Genomic DNA, 22,222 nt, shown 5'->3' with positions numbered 1-22,222 from the left:
GATGTTGAAGCTCACTTATGCATCATGGCTTGGCTGTAGTTGATTTATGGGGTAAACGACAAGCTAAAAGGGTGGAGAGGGTAAGAGTCAGTCTGGACAGATGGCAAGAGAGTGAATGACGTTTGTTAGAAGAACTGGACCTGTGCGTGTACCGGATATCGTTGCTTCCCGTCTCACTTCAAGATCGCAACATGGGTAGGATAGCGGGGAAGATGGATCACGGACGACGGATGGGACCAAACACCGAGGTGGCTTTCTTTTCTCTTTCGTCATTTCATCTTTTCCTCGTCGGCCGGCAGCTAGGCTTGTCTTCCACCACACTCTCTAGTAGCAGGAAATTGCCTCTTCGGTGCTGCAGCTACAGCTACAGCGGCAACCGCCGCCATCTTTTCTTCGTCTTCGCATTATAAGTGTTTACCTACAACCTAAACCTAGGGTTGGTAGGATGTTTTTGCTTCCAAACCTCTCCGTTGACAGCGAGAATCTCACAATTGGTGGGGTGTTGTTTCTATGTACATTTCCGTCTGCTCGCGCCGCCGGTGCTCTCCCGTCTTGTTTTAACGCCATCTAACTCGCAAACAAGAAAAACTGTAAACATGGTGTTTCTTTGGCAAGACGGGGCCGCGAACGGCGCGACGACAATGCGAAGGTGCCCTGATCTTTCCGTCCCCTTATGGGCATCCGTCCGCGCCTTCCGCAACCGCTTCTCTCCGTATGGTGTACTATCGCCACACCCTTGGCACTCCTCTTCGCTAGCCTTCAGACTTTCGAATCGTCTTCGCACAGTGGCTTTGTATTGTGATTATGTTAGGAACTGAACCCTTCACCCGGCTCACGTCGCGGGCGTAGCTGAGGGTGTTGCGCTGCCGCTAGCTTGACGCTGCTGCTGAGCTTGTTGTGCCGCCTGCTGTGCCTGTTGTTGCGCTTGCGGTTGAGCCTGCGCCTGTTGCTGCATCTGAGGCGTCTGAGCCTTCTGCATCTGAGGCGTCTGGGCCTTCTGCATCTGCGGTGTTTGGGCCTTCTGCATCTGCGGTGTGGGAGGCTTCTGGACAGGCGCGACAGGCGCGACAGGCGTCGGAGGCTTCTGAACCTGTTGAACGGGCGTGTGAGGAGTTGGAGGCTTCTGGACCTGCTGGGCCTGTTGAAGGTGCTGCTGCGCCGGTTGAGTAGGCTGAGCCGAAGGGGCTCGTTGGATCTGCTGGGGCTGATGTTGTTGCTGATGTTGAGCCTGCTTCGGCAGCTGCTGGGGCTGAGGAGGTTGAGGCGTGTGCTGGGTCTGGGGCTGGGGCTGTGGCTGTGGCGTTGGCTGGGCTCGAACCTGGTGTTGCTGGTGCTGGGTATGCTGCGGTTGGACGTGTTGCTGCTGGGCGTGAGGCTGTTGGCCATTTTGCTGCTGCTGAGCATGATGTTGCTGGCCATGCTGTTGCTGCTGATGGTGCAATTGGGCTTGTTGGCCGTGATGCTGCTGATGGTGCGTCTGCTGGTGCTGGCCGTTCTGAGGTTGACCATTCTGGGCAGCAGCAGCCGCCGCTTGTTGCTGCTGTTGCTGCCTGAGAAGAGCAGCATATTGATGCGGGCTGGTGGTGGCCGCAAGGCCATTGGCGATACCGGGAGACGCGGCACCTCCACCGCCGGCAGCCGCATTCATAGCATTTTGCGACATGTTCGTTCTTTGTGCAATCATCAAGCGCGTGAGATATTCCGTGGCAGCTTGGCGGACCTGCTCGGGTGTCAGGTTCGGGTTCTTTGCCCTGTACTGATTCTCCAGGTTGTTCAGCTGGACTTGAATGCTGGCAGGCACCTGGGTCAGGGGCCGAGGGGAACCCGCAGTGCCGTTCGGCATGTGGAGGCCACCAGCTGGAGGCGTCGATACTCCAACGCCATTAGCACTGTTGACCGATGCCATCAAGGCTTGGGCGTTGGCGTAGATGTTTTGCTGGTTGACCCCATTGACCCCGTTGGCACCATTGACACCATTGACCGAAGCAGGCCGCATGTTGGGCGGGGAGTGGGATTGAGATGCGTGAGATGTGGGCGTTCCCTGATGCATCTGCTGACCCTGTTGCTGCTGTGGTTGGTGCTGCTGCTGCGGTTGCTGTGGGTGGGCCTGTTGCTGGGCTTGCTGTTGAGCCTGCTGCAACTGAACAGCTTGCCGTTGTTGCTCCGAGATACGGCGAGCCTGAAGCATCAAATTGACGTCGGGTTGAGGGTTGGGCATTGGCATTCTATGCTGGGCCTGCATCGCCGCTTGCATCTGCGCTTGAGGGACTCCGTTCATCTGCATGGCTGGAGGCACAAGCCCGCCCATCTGGGCTGGAACGCCGCCCATGTTGGCCGTCGGTGCTTGCACTGGCATACGGCCTCGGCCGGCCTGGCCGGGAACGGCGAGTTGGTTGGGCATGTTCGGACGGGGAATGGTGCCGTTGACTTGCGCCGCGGCGTTTGGCTGCGCCTGGCCAGCGCCAGGAGTGCTTGCAATCTGGGCAGCGACTTGACCTTGCCGCGCCTGCATGGCAATCCTCCTTTGGTCCTCCTGGCGCCGATGAAACTGAGCCACCTTCTCGGCAAGTTGCTGGTCACGCTCCCATCTCATCAAGCTGTAGTCCCTGGGTGTCTTGGTGGGGCCTCTAGGTTGCGCAGCCTCGTTGGCCTTGCGCATGGCAGCCATCTGAGTGGCATGTTGCTGCTTCTGGGCTGCTGTCTCCCGCTTCTTTGCCAGCTTCCTCATGGCGTCGATCAGCGTCAAGTGCTTCTGGTTGCGCCGCCGCTCAACTCTGAGAGGCGTCGACGGTCTGCGCCTAGCGACCGGCGTCGCCGGCGTCGTCGAGCCAGCGGCTTGTTGTTGAGCAATCTGGTTCTGTTGCATGATGACGCGGTTGGCGGCATCAATCCTGTTCTGGTAGGCTTTGAAGTATTGTGTCTTCTGCATGTCTGTGGGCAAGCCTTCGAGATTGATCCATCGTTCAAAGCATTCCCACGGCGTCCTCCGCTCTGCCCCCGAGTTGAACAGAGACCTCGGAGTGAGGAGGCTTGAGATGAGCGACCAGTTGTACGAGTACTCGCGAACGAGGCTCCGCAACTCATCATCCTCGGACAAGGTCCACTGTGAGGGGCTGCGACACTCGTAGAAGTTCTGCATCGGCATCTGGTACTCCGCAGGGGGCCGGAACTGATGGCCTGCGTGAAGCCGGTCTCTGATTGGCTTCATCTCGGGATTGAACAAGGCCACATCGGTGTTTTGCGGCGGCAACTTCATCTTCTTTGCAGGCTGAGATCCAAACACCACCCTCTCGTCATCATCGTCTTCCTCCTCCTCGTACTGGTATCGGCTCCGCTTCCTAGGAGGCCCATCCGAGGAAAGCTTCATCTCACCTTCAACATATTTGCTTAGCGGAAGAGCGGGACGGCGCCAGTGTGCATCGGGGTCGAACTCAGGGCCGGTGAAGTCAAATGCAGGAACCTTCAGAGGCGTCCCGTACATCGGGAGCTCCTGAAGCAGCTGATCAGTGGCCGGAGAGCTCCGAAGCTCAAAAACGACGTCGTCCTCCTCAAGAGCAAATATGGCGGATGGCGCAACTGTCTCGATAGCCTCTTCCTGCAGCTCGTCTACGTGCTCGGGAGAGTCTTGGTCTCCGGAGGGTACCAGCTCAGGGGTTGCCTGGGCATCAACAACATCCATCGCGGTCTCGGCCATGGATATGTCAGCCTCGGTGTCGGCTGGCTGTGGCAACGGCGGGATATAGGAAGAGACCTGAAGCTCCTTGCGTTCATCCTCGGTCGAGGCGACCCATTCCGCGCAAGCATGAGCAAGATTGCGAGCGGCCGCGAGTCTCCACTTCTTCTCTTCTCTGAAGTCCGTCCTCATCCATTTCATCTCATGGAGAAGGACATCCCAGTGGGACTCTGGGCGTACAGGTTCTGGGCATCTCTTGGGCTGCCGTAGCGACCATTTGTCGTGCTGCTGAAGGTGATAAACTCGGCGAAGAACTCGACATGCTTGGTTGTCTTGGATAGCCACATAGGCGTCCGGGGTAGAGACCGTCTTGTGGGATTGGTTGAGAACAACTTCAATCGGCTTCATCCACTTTGATGTCTGAGTAAAGCCCTGGACAAAGAGTGGCGTGAAGTAGTCGTCTGTGGGGAGGAAACTCTGCTTCTGCTGACTGGGCATTAGGGACTTGTCGACGGACCGCTTGGTCTGCTTGCCAAAGACCACTGCGGACGGTTTGTTCTTAGCTTTCTCCTTCTCCTTCTTCTTGTTCGCAAAGACTTTTGGCCTGGTCGGGGACTTGGGAGTAGCCGTCATTGGCGTCAGCTGGCTGGGTGGTACCTTGACGGCCACGCCGGTCTGGGCAGAGTCCATAGGTGTCGATCCTCCCAAGATTTCGGCAACGGACTTTTGTCTTATTGTGCCAGACGCAGTTCTAGTGACCGCTCGCTCAGGGTCCTGCGGTGTCTCCACTGGCGCTTGAGATGGAGTTTGTTGAGTCTCGGCTGTCTTTGATTCGGCACGAGTGTCCTGTACCTGGACAGAAGGTTTTTCTTCTGTTTGGGTAGTGGCGGGTTGATCCACATCCATTCTGTCTGCGTCTTGGGATTCCTGGCTGTCTGGGATTTCTTTGACTGCAGCAGACATAATTGGCTCAACCTTCGTGAGAGGGGCATCTTGCGCAATGGGTGGGATAGACGGCGTCGCTTGCTCGGACACTTCCTTCGAAGTGGCGACAGGTACAACAGGGACAACAGGGACGGAAGGGGGCGTTGGCTGCTTCGCGGCGGCTTGAGCTGCTGCTGGTGTTGGCTTTGAGTCCATCGCCATGGACTCCTGCAGAAGCTGGGCCTCGGGCCCGTCCGGAATTCTAGCATGGTTTGAATCGGCATCAGAAGAATGGCCGGTATCGGATTCCTTAGCTTGTTCGGCACCGTCCGCTGCGTCGGTCTCATTTTGAACCTCTGCCGGTTCCAGATATTGGGGACCTTCATTGTCTGGGCTGGTATCTGTAGAAACATCATGAACAGCCGGTGTCGCGGCAGTTTGTGTGGTCGAGCTCGGCGAAGAGAACCCTTCTGCTGCCCTCGAGACATCGGGCGGCAGCTTCACAGCCGGAGACTTCGCTTCCTCCGGTTGCTTGACATCGGGCCGGGGGGGCAGTTGAGTAGCCGGTGGTTGAGGAGCGTGTTGAGCGGGTTGAGCGGGAGCTACATGGGACGCATCGGCTGACCGGGATTCTGGCTGCTTGTAGACGCCGCTGGACTCATTCCGCGCCGGAGAGGGAGCGGACTTCTCGGCAACTTCAGCATCTGCAGCATCTGCAGCCTCGCTAGCCTCCTGTCGCGATGCATGAAGAGGATCCTTTGGGGGAACCGCAGCTGGCGACGGCGAGGTGACCGGGGCGGGTACAACGGACGGTCTCGCAACGCCGGATGGAGTCGAAGTCGCCGGTGCTGCTGCAACGGACACAGGCGTTGGGGGCTTCGGCGGAAGTGATGAAGGAAGAGGAGCGCCCGCGGTTATTCGAGGTGACGGCGGGATGCCATTCTCATCGCTGGTTTCGGCTACAGGCTGCCGTTGCGACGGCAGAGGAGCTTCGTTCGTTTGAGATTCGGTGACGGCATCTTGCTTTGTAGCAGGCGCGGGCGTAGGCTCTGGTGCGAAAAGGCCAGAACGGTCGAGGGAGTGCCTCAACGCATCGTAGCGCAGTTGAGGTCGGGCAGGAACATTCGCTTCATTCAGCTTTCGGCCTCTATAAGTGGTGTAAGCGACGAACTAGCAGCAAGAGCAAGCGGACGCGACCAAATCGCTTGAATAAAAAGCGTGACGAGACATGCAAAACGTACTGTGAAATGTCGCAGGTTTGCAAAAATTGCAGTTCGGCTGCTGAGGTGGGCGGCGCGTCGGGGTTCGCGAAGTCATTTGTCGGGAGTGCATCGCTCTCGGTCGCGACAGCGAAGAGCTGGCGGAGCTTCCGCTTCCTCGACGTTACAATTGAGCTAAAAAGTGTCAACACGACAAATTTGGCATCGCTGGGCTCGTAGAAGCGAGCTCTATCAAATGATGCGATTACTTACGTGAATTCATCGCGTTTTGATCGCAAAAGCCTGGAGCGGTCGGCAGGCCCGACCTCAGTCATGTCATGAGCTGTCGCGACATCCGTTTTGGGGAAAAACGGAATGTCGACGATATTTCCCGTGCGTCGCAGAGATGAAATCAACGATCAGAAGGGATGAAAGGGGTGGTGTTGGGTCGTGACAATTGATTGCGATTGAATTCCGTCGTGGATGGTCGACCAGAAATTTGTCCGTCTACGGGCGCCGGTGGACGAGTAGGTGATTCTGGAAGTCACAGGCCGAATGGGCAGTTGCTAGATTGGGGGGGTTGATAGAAAAGATTTGTTATCGGAGAAGCTGGGCACTGTGACAGCGACGGCCCGTCCTTAACAGGCCAAAGTAGGAGAATGAGTGACGCAGAGATGAAGAGCGCAGGAGGGGCGAAAAGGAGAATGTACAGTGCGCGTAATCTCTCTTGCAAGATAGTCTCTCCAATGAGGACGCCTGGACCGGACCCTCCCGCTTGTTGCGGCGCACGCTTCCTTGCAGTTTATGGATCAGATCTGTCTGTTGGGGGACCTGGGAAGAGTGTTTAGCGCTTCTCCCGCCCGAGTGCACCGCGCCCGTTCCCCGGAGGAAAAAGTAGAAAGTAAAAGAAAGAGCAGAGGGTAAAACAAAAGAGTGGGGGGGCTCTTTACAGGTCTCGGCTCATCATCTCTCAACTCATTCACTCGAAAAAAGAAAAAAAAAAAGAAAAAAAAAGAAAAAAACCACCCTTGGGTTCTCTCTAAGTTAGGCGACACGTACGTACCCTGTTAGCGAAGTAGCTTGATGTAGATGGATAATATAACAAGACACATATATATCTTGATGAAAAAAGTGCTGGTTGGGGAGTCCTCATTTGGCTTGATGAAGCAGCATGCTACGCCGCCATGCTGCGTTCGTCTAGACCAGCCCAAATTCCCAGTGCTGTGTGCGGTCTCATCAGCATCCCTACACTGGTCGCATTCCAGAGGCGCATGCATTTTCCGTTTGCTGTTTGCTTCAACGCATTTGCAGCCGAAGGATGCATGTGGTTTGTTTGAATCTGGATCCCACCTGTGATCTCCTCTTAGCTTGATTCTCTGTTGCTGGGCTCGCATCCCACCGTTTGTTTCATGCTTCGGGTGCCCTTTTTGCACTTCACTGCAAAAGCCATGCCTGTAGCCGCCATATTCCTTCGCTCACGAGATAATTTGCTGCAAGTAAGAGGCATCGACGGACCTCGTCGCTTGTGTCCTGCCCAGGTATCAATCTCGTCGCTTGACGCTTCCCAATACTCTACGGATGTGAATGATATCTAGGAACACGTTGACATCTCACTGGAGGTTCGTAACGGTGAGCTCGGCCACCGTCGGTTCCCCAGTAACACGAGGATTTGTCGCCATCGAATCACTTGATTCGTCCGACACTTATGGCGAGAGTGCCAAACCTGCTGCCACTGGCATCCGGAAGCATGAGCCTAGATGAGACTGGCCAACCCTGGGCTGGGCGCATGAGTCGGGCGGGGGATTTGGCGCGCTTTATGAGGGTTTGGAAGTTTTCGAGTCAGTCACATATCTCGCAGTTGCCGCCCTGGCGGAAGTCAGTCAGCAACTTCATGAAGAATTTTCTGTCGGGGTTTCGGGAACGTACAATGTCGCATCATCGCCTGCACAGATGATTTTGGGGTAACAAGCGCCCATTCAAAGAAAGTTTCCACTTCTACCTTTTATTTCGTGCATTTCCTGCTGAGCCATGTCGAATCCTGACGGTGAAATGGTGAATGCAGAGCGCTGAGTGCATCGGAGAAGCTGCAGAGTCAGGGCTTGGTTGAAAAGAGCGTCCAGAGAGCGCTCGTCATTGGCCGGAGCTCATACTCCTTGCCAACAGGCTGCCCTCCATTGTAAGGGAGGAAATCTGGCTGAGAAGTGAGTGGGTGACCAGAACTACTGCAGTGACTTCGTCGTCAAAGTATAGGAGCATCTCCAACGATACTCTGTTGTGTCGTCGTGTTCCGCGGCCAGGGTGAGGATCACACTCCGTGAACTTCATGGGGGCATGGCGCCGTAGATGCCAAGACGTCGCATTCTCTTCAGGTGAGAGAACGAGGAACCTTGCTTGACCTCCAAAACGGAACGCTCCAATAGGCGTTAGAAATGCTGCATGTAGGCTCCTCCGGTGCTGGGTGATAAGTCAACGATTTCAGCAGCAGACTGTTTTTTCCAACGTCGCAACTTGGAGGCTGAACGAAACGTGTGGGCGCACCAAACAGGCCCGGAGAAAAGAAAACGCATCGGAATGGTTCCAGTTTATGTGATGCCATTCCGTACGCCCAATGGCAGGGCCGGGAAGGATTTTGGGGGGATCTTGTTTACACAACGTCAAGGCCTAAGAGTTATGCAAGGACAATGTCAGATTGGTCGGTGTGTCTAAATTCAGACAAGGGTGTGACATCACGATTCCTACATGCGAGCTGTTCGACAGGGGCCGAGCTCTAGCTGGCCAATCGAGTGTTGCACACGCTTGGCATCTGCCGTTGTGTTAAAGTGCCATCACCAGCTAACCTATCGAACACTTTACTTACACAGGTAGTGCCTGTAGATAATCTCTAAAGGTCTCCATGCCCTTTGCAGGATAAAAAGACCCGCCTGCGCTGAAGCCATCCGTGGCTGTAGACCTACCTCGGTGCAGCGTGTCTCCGTCGGGGCGTGGTGAAGGCCGTGCCTCCGATAGTTTATGTAGGATAAGTATTCGCCTTCTCACCATGAATCATTCACGCCCGAGCTCCCACACTCAACCAAAGTCCGTACCCTATTAACTCAACATATGTCAACGCATCAGCCGCGCTCATTGAAAAATGGCTTTCTTCAGTCTTGATCTTGCCCAGAAGGGTTTTTCCCTCTACACTGTGCGTAAGCCCTCACTCTTCTGCGATGCATCTTGAGCCAACCGCGCGTAGCTCCCGGCAGCTCTTGCGATGGCGATGCTGCCCAACATCTACGCCGCCGCCTTGTCAGGACCGCATTACGACCTCTGCAACCCGCGAAAGCTTCAGAACAGCATCACCGCTGACGACAAGCTGGATAAGATCGTAAGCAATCACCCAGCCCCTACACGACCCACATGCCTAGGTCTTTCTCTCAAATATTCGCAACCCAGGTAAAGGAACGTATCCTCCGCGCCAAGGCGGCGTCCAAAAACGCCTTCGAGACGCTGGGTTTCCATTCTGCCGCCGTCGTGGCTGCTAACGTAGCCGACGTCGATGCTCGCACCGTCAACGTCCTTACCCTCGGCTACGTAGTCTGCCGAGCTCTGTACAACATCATTTACGTACGTCTGCAGGACAACCGCAACTTTGGCCCGCTGCGAAGCCTTGTGTGGATGGCTAGTATCGGGATCAGCTTCAGCCTGTATTTCAAGGCAGCTGCCCAGCTGGCGTCTTCCTAAGTTGTTGAATGTGAGTACCGGCGGGTTTAGGCTGTCCCACCACTTGTATGATAATTCTTTGGCTTTGGTGTAGTGAACAAGAGTAAAGATTGACGCATAAACCACTCTTCGCCCAACTAATCGCCTGTAGGGACCTACTAGAGTCTATCTATGTTGTGTTACATCGGAGTTGGAAAACCAAATAGCCACCACAACATGGCCTAAAGCTTGGCTGTTTAGGGAGTTAGTCAACACCGTACATGACCCGGACACACGACCTGGCGGCAAAGTGGTACTTGGTCAACGGCAACAGGCATTCGGCAAACGTGACAACCCACTGCTCATCGTGTCTGGCCATCAAATAGGCCATGAACTCCAAAGTACCAAGTCCTTAAGTATCTATCTCTACCTGGCCGCCAACCCATGAGGAAGCTCAGCTCTGCACCATCGAGGAGTATGTAGTGGAACAACTCTGGAATGCCTAATCTTCAAGCCCGGACATCGATTCGATGGGGGTAGCCAAATCTGTCCTTCCTCTCTCTCAAGTAGGTTCAGCCTGGCCCCAGGTCAGGCTTTGTGCCTCGTCACATCCTTCCGCCTCGTGCAACACATCTGGCCACGAGGAGGAAGAAGGCAATCATTTCAAAAGCAATCACCTTCTCTGTGAGATCTTCCCCCCCTCTTTCCTTCCTTCTCTCCTTTTCCCACTTTGATAATGTCTACACAAGCAAATACTCCTACTGCATAATTCTTCATTCCATTTTAAACGAATTTTCTAGTTGCACCTTCCTTCTCGGTGTTTTGATTTTCCCCCTCTCGTGTTCTTCAGATACCTGTGGTACAAAACCCTTTCTTCTACTTGTCCTATTTTCTTATACTCTGTCACCCACACATACTTAAGTGCCCCCTCTTCTTTCACTTTCCTCCCCGAGCCTTCATAAGATTCAAAGGCAAGGTCTTGGGCAGTGTGTCACTTGCGTCTTTGTCCCTTTCAACAACAGTCTCAATCTCTATCTTACACCCACAACTGCCTACTGCACCGCACATATCAAGATCTTTCTCACAGTCTCTACTCATCCAAAGGTATGATTGATGCCCACATTTGCAACAGCAGTTTGTGACTAATCATACTCATCACCTAGTGTTGTTTCGCCAGGCTCCTGTCTATCGTTTCATCATTCACAATGCGGACTTCTACTTTCAGTCTCATTATCTTTACCATAGTATCTATAGCCATCGGAGCTATAGTTGCCGCTACTGCCTTTGGGGGTGAAAGTGTTGAGCACCAAGCTGCTTCTTCGCTGGGTGTCGCAACTACCACCAGCAAGATGATCTACACTGCAGCTGCTACTACTTCCGTTCTCAAGATGAACCCTCTCTGGACCATCAACACTATCAAGCCTGAGACAATTGTGATCAACGTCAGGACCAACCAACTAACAATGACCACTGCTGCAAGTGCTCTTCCCATCGTCGAATGCAGCCACAAGAAGTGTCGCTCCATGTGCACTCCAGTTGGCGTCACCGGCCAGTTTTCAGTCAAGGGTCCTGTCTCAGGCGACGAAATCACTTCTCTGGTCAGACGCGCCCAGTTTGGAGATCATGATGTCTTCAAGACTGTGGATCACGAGGGTCTTATTACAACTACTTTTACCTCCGCCTCCACCGCCACAACCATCGATTGCAAGTACAAGTACTGCAACAACAACACACAGTACTGTATGTACTGGGCTGGAGTCACTGGCTGGGACCCATCTCTCGGCCCGATCCCTGGCATGACGGGTACCTCTCTTGGTGCTTGCCAGACCAAGGATGTCATCACAAGTGGTGGATTCCCAACAATGACTGCAACGACGAAGAATTGCACGAACAGAGCTATCACTAAAACCTTCTAAACACTTCTCAATTGACACGCACGACATAAACAGCAGTTTACAAGACACAAGGCATGCAAACGGAGTGCTTGACTTGAGAAGGCACACATTGGAAGGTTTGTTATTTGTTCTCAATGGGATGACAAAGGCGGACAATTAAGACCTAATCTCGGATGAAGAATTACATAGGGAACTAGAGAATCCTGCTTTCTGAGTCCGTTTCATTTATGCGTTGTTAAAAGAGTGATGCGTACTCAAGGGTGAGTGTGATGTGTAGCAAGTTGCATACTTTGCCGAAGTATGCTCATCCAGACTTTGCCATCTACGATGACATCCGGGGAAATTCATGCAGCTATGTTGAGAACGTATTAGCACATCTTAGCGACCGAAATCCTGGTCAATATGTTTTCGCCTACCAGGTCCAGTGACAGACGTGGTGATAGCGCCGTCCTCGATGTAAACCCCAGAGAAGTAAAAGTCCTCATTGGTGTCTGCATAGCCGTTCCGAGGTAGTTCGAGGACGCCCAGGTGCCAGTCCTGGCCGTTGGATGAGGTCGAAGCAGAGACCGGGGCCACTACTTGTTGCAAGGGTGCGCCGCCCTCAGAGTGCCAGAAGCCAACGCCTCCGCTGGAGAAGTTCTATAAGACAGGGGTCGTTAGCCTTGGCCTGCCTCGACAGCTTCTCACTTCCTCAAAATCTTCACAAGTGAGGATACATAAGTGGAGATGTTGGTGACTGGAATGAGGAAACCGAACTCACAATCTCATAGGCGACGTTGTGCCACACATCCGGCTTCCACTCTGTCTTCCACAGACTCTTGCCCTGCACCATGAACTGCAAATTGTTGTTGCTGACGGCTTGCTCGCCGCTGATCCACCCGCTCTTGAGCTCGGTGAAATGACTCTCGAAGAAGGCAATCTGGTGCTCGCGGAAGACGCTCGGCGCGTTGGCATCCCTGCGAGAGATGCTAAAGTGGTACCACACCTTGCCCGAGGCAATGGCGGCCTTGGTCTGCGGGATGAGCTCGGTGCGGCGCATGTTTTGCCCGTTCCAGTAGGCGGTGCTGTCGAGCGTGATCTTGACACCTTGCTTCGAGGCCGCGTCGCCAGGGTTCTTGTACGAGGGTGACAGATTAACGTACTTTGTCACGTCGCCCGAGCCGTGGATGTAGTACTGGTAGGGCCCGACCTGGTTGGCCCAGGACCACTTGTTGAGATCCGAAGAGGAGTTGAGGTTGTTGAAACGGCCATCCCAGAGAACTTTGGCAGAAACGAGGGGTAGCAGAGACAATAGGTTGGTGATTTTCATGTTGAGGACTTTACTTGGCGAATGGAATGGGCATGAGCGTGACTCGGGGAGGAATGAAAGGCAAGAGGATGGGGTATAGACTTGAGGCGAGCTCGTCACTTATATGATATTTTACAGAGACATATTATCACAGAACACCAAGGAGAGGGAGATCACGACTTGGGACACAGGATATTACAAACAGAGCGAACAGTTCATTAACCATCCTTGGTCACGAGCAATATGAATACACTACAGACGGACCGAACAGCCAGGTATCAAGAATGAGGGCCAGTAAGGCCCTTTATTAATGTCACATTTTGTCGGAAACAACCCTCCGATCCTTAGTTTCTAACGGATACGGCAAATAAATACCCTGCACAAGTTGATTTGGGGAATCCGGGGTGTCAGCTGAAAATTTAGCCTGTGCGAGGCTTACTGCGTGCCAACCCTGTCAGGACTCCGGGCAAAAGGAGTACATGCGTTTGGGCAAAGAAATTCTGGAAAGGAGAGAAATCTTGGTTTTTATGCTCTCGCGACTTCAAGCGCGAGCGAGACGTTGAAAATCTTTAGCAGCATCCCACCCCGCCAAGGTGTACGGAATCGCACGACGACCGAAAACGCACCAGGGCAACAAAAGCCACCAACAACTGCCAAGTAAAGCTTGTTCAACTGCCAGGCCTGATACAGCCAAGTGGCCAAGTCCGGCGTCCGGAAGTACTGGCCTGAGCTTGATGGCGTGGTGTCGTAGAGTACAGTGGTATGCCGCGGGGGTTACATTCGGAAGAAACCAAGGTGGTCTGCGAGCTTACACAGACGGCAGAGTCTGCGGGGGTGGCAGGCGAGACGACGGCAAGTCAGGTGCTACAGACCCGGATACTCGCTCTCCTATCCGGTCTCAAGGGGGGCGGGGGGCGAAAAAGGGCCGACGTGGACGGTTGGCGGACTACTCTTGCTTCGCTTTGGTTCTGGTAATGTGAGGTCGTGTTGGTCACATCCCTGCGGCTCAAGTCAGTTGGAATCTGGATATTGAATAGGGAATATCCTACATAATTCTCTTGTGTGACTTTTGTTTATCCCTGTGGCTTATATATCCAGGCTTCACCAATTCCTTAATTCGAGTTTCTCCAACCAAGGATGGTATAAAGGTAGAAACAACGGGTACACCTCTTTCGTCTCGGACTAGGCTAAGCTAACGTGAATTTGCGGTTCGCACAGCTGATAGCCAAACATGTGACCAAAAAAAGACCAGGTAGCCATTAGAATCATCGGTGCTGTTTGGAATTCGTGATGATTTAACTTCGAGCACGCCGTGCGAATGCCCTCCAACGCGGGGGGGGGGGTATCGCGAGCCGCAGACAACGAGAACCATGGTTGCGAGTAACGAAAACCTACCAATCTCCAGTGGAACATTTTTCCTCGGAGAGAGAATGAACTGCTATATAAGAGGTGTCGAAACCCATACCAACTGTCTTATTCCTTTCCCTCTTTAACTCATCCTCAGCAATAGCAACTGCCCTCATTCTCGAAAGGAACATCGCCTACCATTGCATATTCTCTTTCTGACCTAGAACCACCCTATACGATAAGCGAAATGGTTGCCATCAAGAACCTCGTTGCTGTGGCCCTTGCCGGCTTCACCATCGCCGCCCCCCTCGACACCACGGCCACGTCCACGTCCGCGTCCACGTCCACGTCCACGTCCACGAACTCGGCTGTCGCCGCCCCCGAGCCCGCCAAAAGCCGCAACTGCGACCATCCCCTTGGACGCATGCTCATGCGCGTCTTGGCGGTGCCCAGCGAAAAGAGGCGGGCGGCCAAAGACCGCTGGGTCCAATGCCTCCGTAACGGCACGGGGCTGTCCAAGCACTCCAAGAATATCCCCGCCAACAGCACCGTTATCACCGGTAACATCATCAAGTGCATTGGGGAGTTCGCCAAGGCCGTGGATCTGTTCGCCGAGGAGAAGGGCTGCCCGATGCCCAAGAAGAAGGAGTGTAAGGGAAACGAGCCCAAGGCAATGGAGACCAAGGCTCCGGCCAGGAAGCAGCGCCCGCTCTCCGCACTCACATTTGCCGTTGACTTCCTCTTCTGTCTCAAGGACACCATGGATAATCGCAAGTGTATCCAGGAGGCCCGGTGCAAAATCGCCAAACTCAGAAAGGAGGAGGCCAGGCAGAAGACGACGCAAAAGGTAGAGCCGCGGGGCCTCGCCGTTGCCACCGACGACGACGACAACGACTTGCTCGTCGCAGACTACATCGAGGGCCTCGCTCTTGACTCCGACGATGCCGACGAGGTCGTGGACAGCATGTTCGCGATCTACCTTGAGGTTGGCGCGGCCACCCCCGAACTGGAAGCGGCTGTCTTGAATGCCTCGGAGGTGATATATTAGCCTTTTCTGACCAGTGTTCACATTTGCGACCAGGTCCCGAGAAAGGCTTGCTTGGAGGAAGATGGTCCGCAATGGGAACTTGGAGCCGAAGACTTTTCTCCTAGCGTCTGAATGTTTGAGATTCAATTTGAACTTCACGTAGCTGGGATGCTCACCAAAAACGATCGCAAGGTGGTGGTGGTGAGTGGGCAAGTGTTAAGTAGACCAAGTCGATCTAATAACCCCGATTAGTACCACACAGTTCCCGTTGGCTGTCATTGCCAGTGTGTAAGCCAACTTTTCGCTCTGCGATGGATGGTTCTGCGACGTGTGGAAAGACTCTGCATTGAGTGCAATGTGACTATGAATCCAGGAGCGCACCTCTCTGCCCTAGGTTTCTCGGAAACACCTACCCTCCTATCGCTGGAACGCACGCTAGCAAACACATGGAACATCAATAGAAATTATGTCACTGTCTTGAGCTTCTTTGTGGTATTATTCTTACTACCGACAGGCCTCCCAGAGAAGCTGCACTCACCATAGTTAGGCATGCAGTTCCAAGGTAAAGTAAAGTAGGCCAGCTTCTCACCTATTCACCCCCTCTTACAGTCGCTCCTTATAAACACTCACAAAAAGACTCCAGCCAATTCCTATCCTGCCAGGCCAGCAGGATCTGAACTCCGTAACCTGTTTTTTTTTTAAAACAATAGTCTTCAGCCAAAGAAAAAATCGTTCTAGTACCCAACTGCCTTGCGTTTCTTCCTCCGTCCTCCCCCGTAGGCGACTTCTGACCATAACCATGATGCCTATGCAATAGTGGCTTTTGTTCTACAAGCAAGACATGAAATGATAAATGAAGATGAGGTTTCTTGTACAAGGCTGGGACGTAGTCAACCTTAAGAATTGTATCCCAACTGCGCAGGGATTGTCCGTGGAGCCGCCGATGTTGTTCTACGAGCTGAACGAAAGTGATATTTCGGTAGGCAAGGTATGGACTGGCCGACAGGTTGCAGATGCTGCTTCGAGGGCACCAGGCATTGATCCCCGTGCGCCATCGTTTAGCCCTTCCCTTTAGCACCCGCTGACGAGCGGTGGTAGGCAGGACGGCAGTCTTTTCGAGCCGTGACGCTAAATGGCTTCTTTGCGTTCTGACTGAGCCGGCCCGAGCGTTCAGTCCCTTGATACGCATACGCAGTCGTCCTATGACGTGCTAGTAGCTGACTGTGACGTATCCTTGCCCTCTCTGGCGTCGACCTTCTGACGATGCTGCTTATTTCGCAGGTGGACCTCGAAGTTGCCGGCCGTCATTTCAGGACCAGGAGTATACAGCTTGCCGGGGCAGTCGAGGCAACGAATGCGTGGGAGGAACATCCATTTGGCACCCTCTGGAGGCTGCGATCCTGCTGGCACGGATATGGGCATCTCCGTGTCCGGATTGATGGCCGAGTACTTCATCATGCCCTCAAAGTTGTCAAAGGGGTACGTAGTCTTGAGCTGTTGTAAGCAGTTCTTGAGCCATTCAGGGGGCGGAGGCTAATCAATGTCAGTTTCGTTTCTAACGGCACCGAGAATCCGCCTATAGCAACAGTGAGCATTGAAGTTGGAATTGACTTACAGCAGGTGGTGGCGGTTGGCCGGCGACGGGTGGTGGTGCAGGTTGTCGGCCAATCTGGCCCTGAGGTAGAGGCGTGCCAAGCGTAGTAGGAAGTGCCTGGCTGTTGGAAGCCGGCGTAGACGGCGGAGGCATCGAGCTCGCCGCCGCCGCCGCCGCAGCAGCTGCTGCGCTGGGTATGCGAGCATGTGCGGGCGTTGATGGGGTCTGTGATCCGCTTGGCGTGAACCTTGCTCTCGGATTCTGGAGCAGTCTCCTCAGCTTGTCCTTTCCGACCTTCAACGTGACGATCAGCTGAGTAGGCTCTTCGGTCTCGTCCCGGGTATCACGCATCGACCGGCCGGCGTTTCGGCGAGTCTCGTGGTGGTGGACGATGCTCGCCTCGGGGGTTTCTGAACGACCCAGATTTGTAATCCTTTGCTGAGCAGCACTTGCAGCGCCGCGGAGGCCCCTGGTCCTGGCCGTACCACCACCTAGTTGAGAGACACCCGGTGAATCCGGCCCCGAGTCTTCACTATCGTCAGAATCGGACACTTCGCCGTCGCGTGCCCCTGGCCTCTTGCGAGTGGTCGGCGCGCCGGCAACACGTTTGTATAGTGTGCTCTCTTCGATATTCGTGGCAGCCCCCGGGAGCACGGACGATACGAGGAGCGTTCTGATTGTGCGCTGTCTTTCTTTGAGATCTGGAAGCTGCGGGCCGCCGCGTCGGTTGATAGAACGCTTTTGACGCCGCAATTCTCGGGAGAAGATGACCTCGTTGCGCTCCAAATCGGCGTCACTGAGCTCGTACAGATACGGCGCGTACTCCTTGGCCTGCTGCTGGGGCCTGAAGACGGACGGCAGCGGGGATGGCAGGAAAGCGGCGACCAAATCGGGGTCTTCGACGGGGCGGCCATCGAAGGGGTGCCCGACGCTGTATAAGCTCCGTGTGAAAAGTTGACATTGTTCCCGAATGCTGTGTGCGATGGCAGTAGTGAACTCGCCCGACAGCGACATATCGCGAGTCATAGAGGCGGCGAACTCCTCTGGAGAGTTGAGAGGATTGTTAATGTCCCATTCGAACTGGTCGACCAAGGTAACACCGCCGATGGTGACGTTTAGTTTGATCAGCACCCTCATCTCATCATTCTTGTAAGCAGAGTATGGCAGCTCCGGGTCGAGCGCATCCTCTTCGGAGAAAACCAGGGGGTAGAAGTCGTTGAGCTGATCGCGTATCTGTAAGATGACTTGGTCGAGAACGGGCTTGTGCTGGGCGTCCAGGGGAACGCCCAAATCTTCGACGAGATGCTGCGCGAAAAGCTCGGCCGGGATTATCCTGTCGTGGAGGTTCCAGGTGAAGGTATCGCGAAGCTTGATCTTTTCCCAGTCCACGTCTATCCGTATTGGCACAAGTTCTTCGTGCTGCTCCGCCTGCTTCTTCAGTTCCTTCTTCTTCCATCGGAGCGGATGCGACTGGCGTTTCCCCGGCCGCAGCTTCTGGCTCGGGTAGATGACCTGGGCAGGAAAGGGCGCTCTCATGCGCGGGTCGATATCGGTGTAACCGTTCCCGTAGCCGCGGTAGCCTTCGCCGTATAGTTTGCTCGGAGGGAAGTAAGCGCGCTGGGTCTTGATGATGTTGTAGTCATCGATCTTATCCCTCGTCTGCTGCATATCCTTCTCGAAGCGCTCCTGGGCGTCCTTCATCGCGACGGAGTGGTGCCAATCGCGCGTAACGTAGCGCTCGACCTGCAGCTTACTGAACGAGTCCCTGTCCCGGACGGGGAGTGCCTTGGCTGCGACGGACCGGGGCGTGCCATCGTGATCGTTGGAGACAGGCGCGGACGTGGAGGCCGAGGAGGATGCTGTCGCGCCGGCCGCGGTGGGCGTGGACGTGGATGGCTGCGCGGCCATGTTGGGGAAGAGTGCAGGCTCCCGAATCGCCGCGGCGATGCGACTGCCGTGAGTCTGAAGCGGAAACGCGCAAGCAAGTCTATGTTTGTGTCGCCTGTGTCGTGGCGTTTGCCAATTGGTGATGGCTTCAACGTTCGACCGAGAATGAGAGGTGGATTATGCTACGTCTGTCGCAGCCTCTCCTGTACTCCGTGTTGGTGTTCGACCGGGGAAGGCTGGCTCGAGGGAGCTAACGCATCCCATGTACTCAGATGGGTTCTTGCGGAGATAAGGTGGTGGCAGCTATGGATGAGAGACTTATCCATGTTAGTGCCAACTGGCCAATGCCAGGCTTCCATGAGAGTTCAAGTTGGCGCCAATAGCAGTGTAAAATTTCCAAGTAAAGCACCACATGTACCTTTACACGCAAGTCAGTCGCAGCTATACATCACAGTTCCTCCACATGCATCTGGCCGCCCCAAGCATGTCCTCAGTACTCACGACCCGAGCGCGTTCTAAGCGTCTCATCCGTATTTGGACATGCACCGCCTCAGAAGCGCCACACTTGGGATTACCTTAACATCGGGTGTGGCTGTCTGAATGGCACCTTAGGAAGAACTACTTAACATAACTGAAGACATTTTCAATTGGTTAATCTCATTAGTCTTCTCGTCCTGATCTGTTTCTCTCTGACCAATTAATGCAATGAACAGGCTCCATGGACTCTGTACCAGTCACTATGGGTGCATCATCAGTATTTAGGGATGCAGCGGTGAATGTGCACTGCCAGCGATTGGTGTACAACAACGAGGGCACTCAAGCCGTCAACTCCCTCCTCGCAGATGTCAAGCAGTGTGACTGTCAAACCGGTCGGTAAAGATAATGCCCGAGCTTTCGCAGGCTGCAAATAGCGCGAGACCCTCAAAGGGTTGTGCGGAAGGCTTGCTTTCGCGATACTTCCGCGACGAGCTTCCGATTAAGCCGAGACACCTCAAGACCCGAGCCAAATATCCCTCTCCCTATGACCTCACGACCGTTGCATGCTCAGGTAAATTTCACCACAGCGACCCGCCAGATGTAAAACGCATAAGTCAAGACGGCGCCCTAAAAAAAACCCATTTTATCCTGCATAAAGCAAGGATAAAATGGCAGCGAGCTCCTCCTAGAGCTGTACACACCTAGGTGGGCAGGTATGTGCCTGCTACGTAAGGGGATTTTAAGCGATCCTTGCACAAAAGTTCTCCACCGTAGGTAGGTCGGTACATCACGCGTTGAGCCTTGGAATGCCAAACTGGACCTGTCTGCACCCGCACGACCTTGACCTGCCCGAGCACCCACAAACAGCAATGAGCCCCTCCTTCCCCGCCCTGAAAATCGTCGTATTTGTCGTCAAAATACTTGCGCCAGACCACAACCGACTTTGCACTACACCTGCATCTCTTTTCCAAAGTTCAGTCCCTCGAGATCTGGACCGGTGCATCACAATCGTTGAGATATCCCTTTGATTTTCTAGTCAACCCCCCCCAGAAAATACCGCCAAGATGTCGGAGGAAATCGGTTGGTACCTTGCTTTCCTTGTTGTAGCTCTCCTGCTTGCCCCTCCCCCTCGACGACGACGCGGCGGCGGCGGCGGTGGCTGGCTGGCTGCTGCCATTGCTGCTGCTCCTACTGCTGCTCCCACTGCTGCTCCCACTCGTGCTATTCTGCTCATGCTCCTATTGCATTTGCGTCACACATACTCCAAAATAGCCTTCGCTGTTGCTACCCCGCTACCACCCAAGACAAACAATGCAAAAGCAAATGGGTGGCTCTTCTTGAGCCACGAGACTCGGGAGACTCGAGCCGCATCCTCGTCATGGGCCCGACACGCAGCAAACAATGGCTAACAGTGTCATAGACTACACCCTTAACAACCCCGACACGCTCACCAAGTACAAGACCGCCGCTCAGATCTCTGAGAAGGTCTTGGCTGCTGTCGCCGAGCTCATCGTTCCTGGCGAGAAGATCGTTGCCATCTGCGAGAAGGGTGACAAGCTCATCGAGGAGGAGCTTGCCAAGGTCTACCGCGGAAAGAAGGTCAACAAGGGTCCGTCTCTCCCCGTCGACTGACTGCTGTAAGCAATGGCTGACTCGGATCGCGCTGTGCAGGCTTTTCCCACCCTACCACCGTCTCCCCAGCTTCCTTCGTGACGCCGTACACCCCGCTCACCACCGATGAGGCCGAGGCCAACGCTGAGATCAAGGAGGGCGAGCCAATCAAGATCCAGCTCGGTGCTCAGATCGATGGCTTTGGCTCCATCGTCTGTGACACCGTCATCGCAGCCAACAAGGACAAGTCCGGCGAGGAGATCACTGGCCGCTCTGCCGACCTGATCCTCGCCAACTACTACGCCAACGAGCTGCTCCTCCGGTTGATGATCCCACCCGGTCTGCTCGCTTCCGGCACCGACGAGGAGAAGGCCAAGGCCGCGTCTGCCAAGGCTCCCACCCAGCAGAAGATTACCAGCTTGCTCGAGAAGGTTGTCAAGTCTTACGACTGCAACCTCGTCGAGAGCACCACCTCATGGCTCTTTGAGCGCAACGAGATCGAGGGCAAGAAGAAGATTGTTCTTGCCCCCGCCGAGGGCACCAAGGGCGATGGCGTTCCCGAGATTGGTGAGGTTTGGGGTGTCGAGATGGGCGTGAGCTTGGGCGCCGGCAAGATCAAGACGTACGACCAGAGAACCACTCTGCACCGTCGCACCACCACCAACTACGGCCTCAAGCGCCCGACTTCCCGCAAGATTCTCTCCGAGGTCCAGAAGAAGTTCGGCACTTTCCCCTTCAGCCTGCGGCAGCTTGAGGATGAGCGCGACGCCAAGTCTGGTGTTGTCGAGTGTGTCCGCGGCAACGTCTTCCGCGCATACGAGGTTGTTGGTGACAAGGACAACTCCCCCGTCGCCCGCTACCTCTCGACCATTGGTAAGAAAATTCCTTTCGAGCCTGTCTGCACAGCTTCAATGATCAAAGTACTAACACATTTGCAGCCATCACCAAGAACGGCATTACCAAGCTCGGTGCCCCCCCTGCTCTGGACCTCAACAAGGTCAAGTCGGACAAGAAGATTGAGGACGAGGAGATTCTTAAGATCTTGGAGCAGCCCCTTTCCAGAAATACGGGAAAGAGCAAGAACAAGAACAAGAAGAAGAAGAAGCCCGCGAAGAAGGCCGCCGCAGGAGGTGATGAGGAAGAGGACAGCGACGAAGAGTAAGCCGAAAGTAGGAAACGGCGATGACTGTCAATGAGAGGAGCAACGGGGGGCGGCCCGATTTTACAACCACAATTTTTTGTCGTGAAAATCAAATGTGTGATTCTGCTGCTGGGGCAGTCGATAGGGGGCCATTGCCAGGATGAGGCCGGATACAGGAACGCTCGCTCTGCAGAGTTGGATGGTTGGCTGGCTGCGCAGCTGCTCATCGGAATGCCGAGGAGCGGCTCGCTCTTCTGAAGCTTCAGCCGGCCCACCGGCCGTACGAGCAGCCTAGGTAGCATCCAACTGGTCGGCTGGTTCGTTTGATAGCATAGAGGTTTAAAGCCTGCCGCCAAACAAAGACAAGTCATCTACGCTTTTTGCATCTCAGACCTTTGAGAACACGACCGACTGCAGAATCAATCCCCTCACGATTTGGCCGCCTACTAGCATTCGGGACGAGAGAAATCGTTGCCTTTTC

At 54.5% G+C, this 22,222-nt stretch overlaps 8 protein-coding genes across 8 annotated transcripts; 4 read left to right on the top strand and 4 right to left on the bottom strand.

Moving 5' to 3' along the window:
* Positions 1-193: 193 nt before the first annotated feature.
* On the bottom strand, positions 194-8,239 carry CDEST_00551 (Putative SANT/Myb domain, Homeobox-like domain superfamily, Helicase/SANT-associated). The gene is made up of 4 exons (XM_062916710.1): positions 7,723-8,239; positions 6,070-7,662; positions 5,839-5,991; positions 194-5,744 (listed from the first exon to the last, which is right to left on the bottom strand). Exons 2-4 carry the CDS (start codon positions 6,129-6,131, stop codon positions 833-835), a joined length of 5,127 nt encoding a protein of 1,708 aa, XP_062772761.1. The 5' UTR covers positions 6,132-7,662; positions 7,723-8,239; the 3' UTR covers positions 194-832.
* A 614-nt stretch (positions 8,240-8,853) lies between these two features.
* On the top strand, positions 8,854-9,607 carry CDEST_00550 (Putative membrane-associated, eicosanoid/glutathione metabolism (MAPEG) protein). Its single transcript, XM_062916709.1, has 3 exons — positions 8,854-8,977; positions 9,029-9,160; positions 9,229-9,607. Exons 1-3 carry the CDS (start codon positions 8,927-8,929, stop codon positions 9,514-9,516), a joined length of 471 nt encoding a protein of 156 aa, XP_062772760.1. The 5' UTR covers positions 8,854-8,926; the 3' UTR covers positions 9,517-9,607.
* A 23-nt stretch (positions 9,608-9,630) lies between these two features.
* Positions 9,631-11,421, top strand: CDEST_00549 (uncharacterized protein). The gene is made up of 2 exons (XM_062916708.1): positions 9,631-10,578; positions 10,638-11,421. The coding sequence occupies exon 2, from the start codon at positions 10,680-10,682 to the stop codon at positions 11,388-11,390; it is 711 nt and encodes a 236-aa protein (XP_062772759.1). The 5' UTR covers positions 9,631-10,578; positions 10,638-10,679; the 3' UTR covers positions 11,391-11,421.
* A 292-nt stretch (positions 11,422-11,713) lies between these two features.
* CDEST_00548 (uncharacterized protein) lies at positions 11,714-12,678 on the bottom strand (the record flags this gene model as incomplete). Its single annotated transcript, XM_062916707.1, has 3 exons — positions 11,714-11,721; positions 11,786-12,008; positions 12,130-12,678. The coding sequence occupies 3 exons, from the start codon at positions 12,676-12,678 to the stop codon at positions 11,714-11,716; spliced, it is 780 nt and encodes a 259-aa protein (XP_062772758.1).
* Positions 12,679-13,899: 1,221 nt separating this feature from the next.
* On the top strand, positions 13,900-15,276 carry CDEST_00547 (uncharacterized protein). Its single transcript, XM_062916706.1, has one exon. The coding sequence runs from the start codon at positions 14,252-14,254 to the stop codon at positions 15,050-15,052; it is 801 nt and encodes a 266-aa protein (XP_062772757.1). The 5' UTR covers positions 13,900-14,251; the 3' UTR covers positions 15,053-15,276.
* Positions 15,277-15,498: 222 nt separating this feature from the next.
* On the bottom strand, positions 15,499-16,223 carry CDEST_00546 (uncharacterized protein). Its single transcript, XM_062916705.1, has one exon. The coding sequence runs from the start codon at positions 16,218-16,220 to the stop codon at positions 15,648-15,650; it is 573 nt and encodes a 190-aa protein (XP_062772756.1). The 5' UTR covers positions 16,221-16,223; the 3' UTR covers positions 15,499-15,647.
* Positions 15,499-18,717, bottom strand: CDEST_00545 (uncharacterized protein). Its single transcript, XM_062916704.1, has 2 exons — positions 16,647-18,717; positions 15,499-16,564 (listed from the first exon to the last, which is right to left on the bottom strand). The coding sequence occupies exons 1-2, from the start codon at positions 18,531-18,533 to the stop codon at positions 16,232-16,234; spliced, it is 2,220 nt and encodes a 739-aa protein (XP_062772755.1). The 5' UTR covers positions 18,534-18,717; the 3' UTR covers positions 15,499-16,231.
* A 1,146-nt stretch (positions 18,718-19,863) lies between these two features.
* On the top strand, positions 19,864-22,130 carry CDEST_00544 (Putative proliferation-associated protein 2G4/ARX1). Its single transcript, XM_062916703.1, has 4 exons — positions 19,864-20,069; positions 20,410-20,598; positions 20,661-21,473; positions 21,539-22,130. Exons 1-4 carry the CDS (start codon positions 20,054-20,056, stop codon positions 21,760-21,762), a joined length of 1,242 nt encoding a protein of 413 aa, XP_062772754.1. The 5' UTR covers positions 19,864-20,053; the 3' UTR covers positions 21,763-22,130.
* The last annotated feature ends 92 nt before the right edge of the window (positions 22,131-22,222 follow it).

The sequence above is a fragment of the Colletotrichum destructivum genome, chromosome 1 (assembly GCF_034447905.1).
Source record: "Colletotrichum destructivum chromosome 1, complete sequence".
Lineage (NCBI taxonomy): Eukaryota > Fungi > Ascomycota > Sordariomycetes > Glomerellales > Glomerellaceae > Colletotrichum > Colletotrichum destructivum.
The sequence above is the reverse complement of the archived record's forward strand: the minus strand, read 5'-3'. Positions and strand labels throughout refer to the sequence as shown.

Excerpts from the sequence above, each read along its gene's own strand:
- CDEST_00550 (XM_062916709.1), top strand. The coding sequence starts at position 8,927 with ATGGCTTTCTTCAGTCTTGATCTTGCCCAGAAGGGTTTTTCCCTCTAC. Across the intron at positions 8,978-9,028 it reads AGGGTTTTTCCCTCTACACT|CTCCCGGCAGCTCTTGCGAT; the intron begins GTGCGTAAGCCC and ends AACCGCGCGTAG. Across the intron at positions 9,161-9,228 it reads ACGACAAGCTGGATAAGATC|GTAAAGGAACGTATCCTCCG; the intron begins GTAAGCAATCAC and ends TTCGCAACCCAG.
- CDEST_00544 (XM_062916703.1), top strand. Across the intron at positions 20,599-20,660 it reads CGGAAAGAAGGTCAACAAGG|GCTTTTCCCACCCTACCACC; the intron begins GTCCGTCTCTCC and ends CGCGCTGTGCAG. Across the intron at positions 21,474-21,538 it reads CCGCTACCTCTCGACCATTG|CCATCACCAAGAACGGCATT; the intron begins GTAAGAAAATTC and ends ACACATTTGCAG.
- CDEST_00546 (XM_062916705.1), bottom strand. The coding sequence starts at position 16,220 with ATGCGTATCAAGGGACTGAACGCTCGGGCCGGCTCAGTCAGAACGCAA.
- CDEST_00547 (XM_062916706.1), top strand. The coding sequence starts at position 14,252 with ATGGTTGCCATCAAGAACCTCGTTGCTGTGGCCCTTGCCGGCTTCACC.
- CDEST_00551 (XM_062916710.1), bottom strand. The coding sequence starts at position 6,131 with ATGACTGAGGTCGGGCCTGCCGACCGCTCCAGGCTTTTGCGATCAAAA. Across the intron at positions 5,992-6,069 it reads TCAAAACGCGATGAATTCAC|CTCAATTGTAACGTCGAGGA; the intron begins GTAAGTAATCGC and ends GACACTTTTTAG. Across the intron at positions 5,745-5,838 it reads CAAACCTGCGACATTTCACA|AGGCCGAAAGCTGAATGAAG; the intron begins GTACGTTTTGCA and ends CACCACTTATAG.
- CDEST_00545 (XM_062916704.1), bottom strand. The coding sequence starts at position 18,533 with ATGGCCGCGCAGCCATCCACGTCCACGCCCACCGCGGCCGGCGCGACA. Across the intron at positions 16,565-16,646 it reads GCCAACCGCCACCACCTGCT|CCTCCGCCCCCTGAATGGCT; the intron begins GTAAGTCAATTC and ends GACATTGATTAG.
- CDEST_00549 (XM_062916708.1), top strand. The coding sequence starts at position 10,680 with ATGCGGACTTCTACTTTCAGTCTCATTATCTTTACCATAGTATCTATA.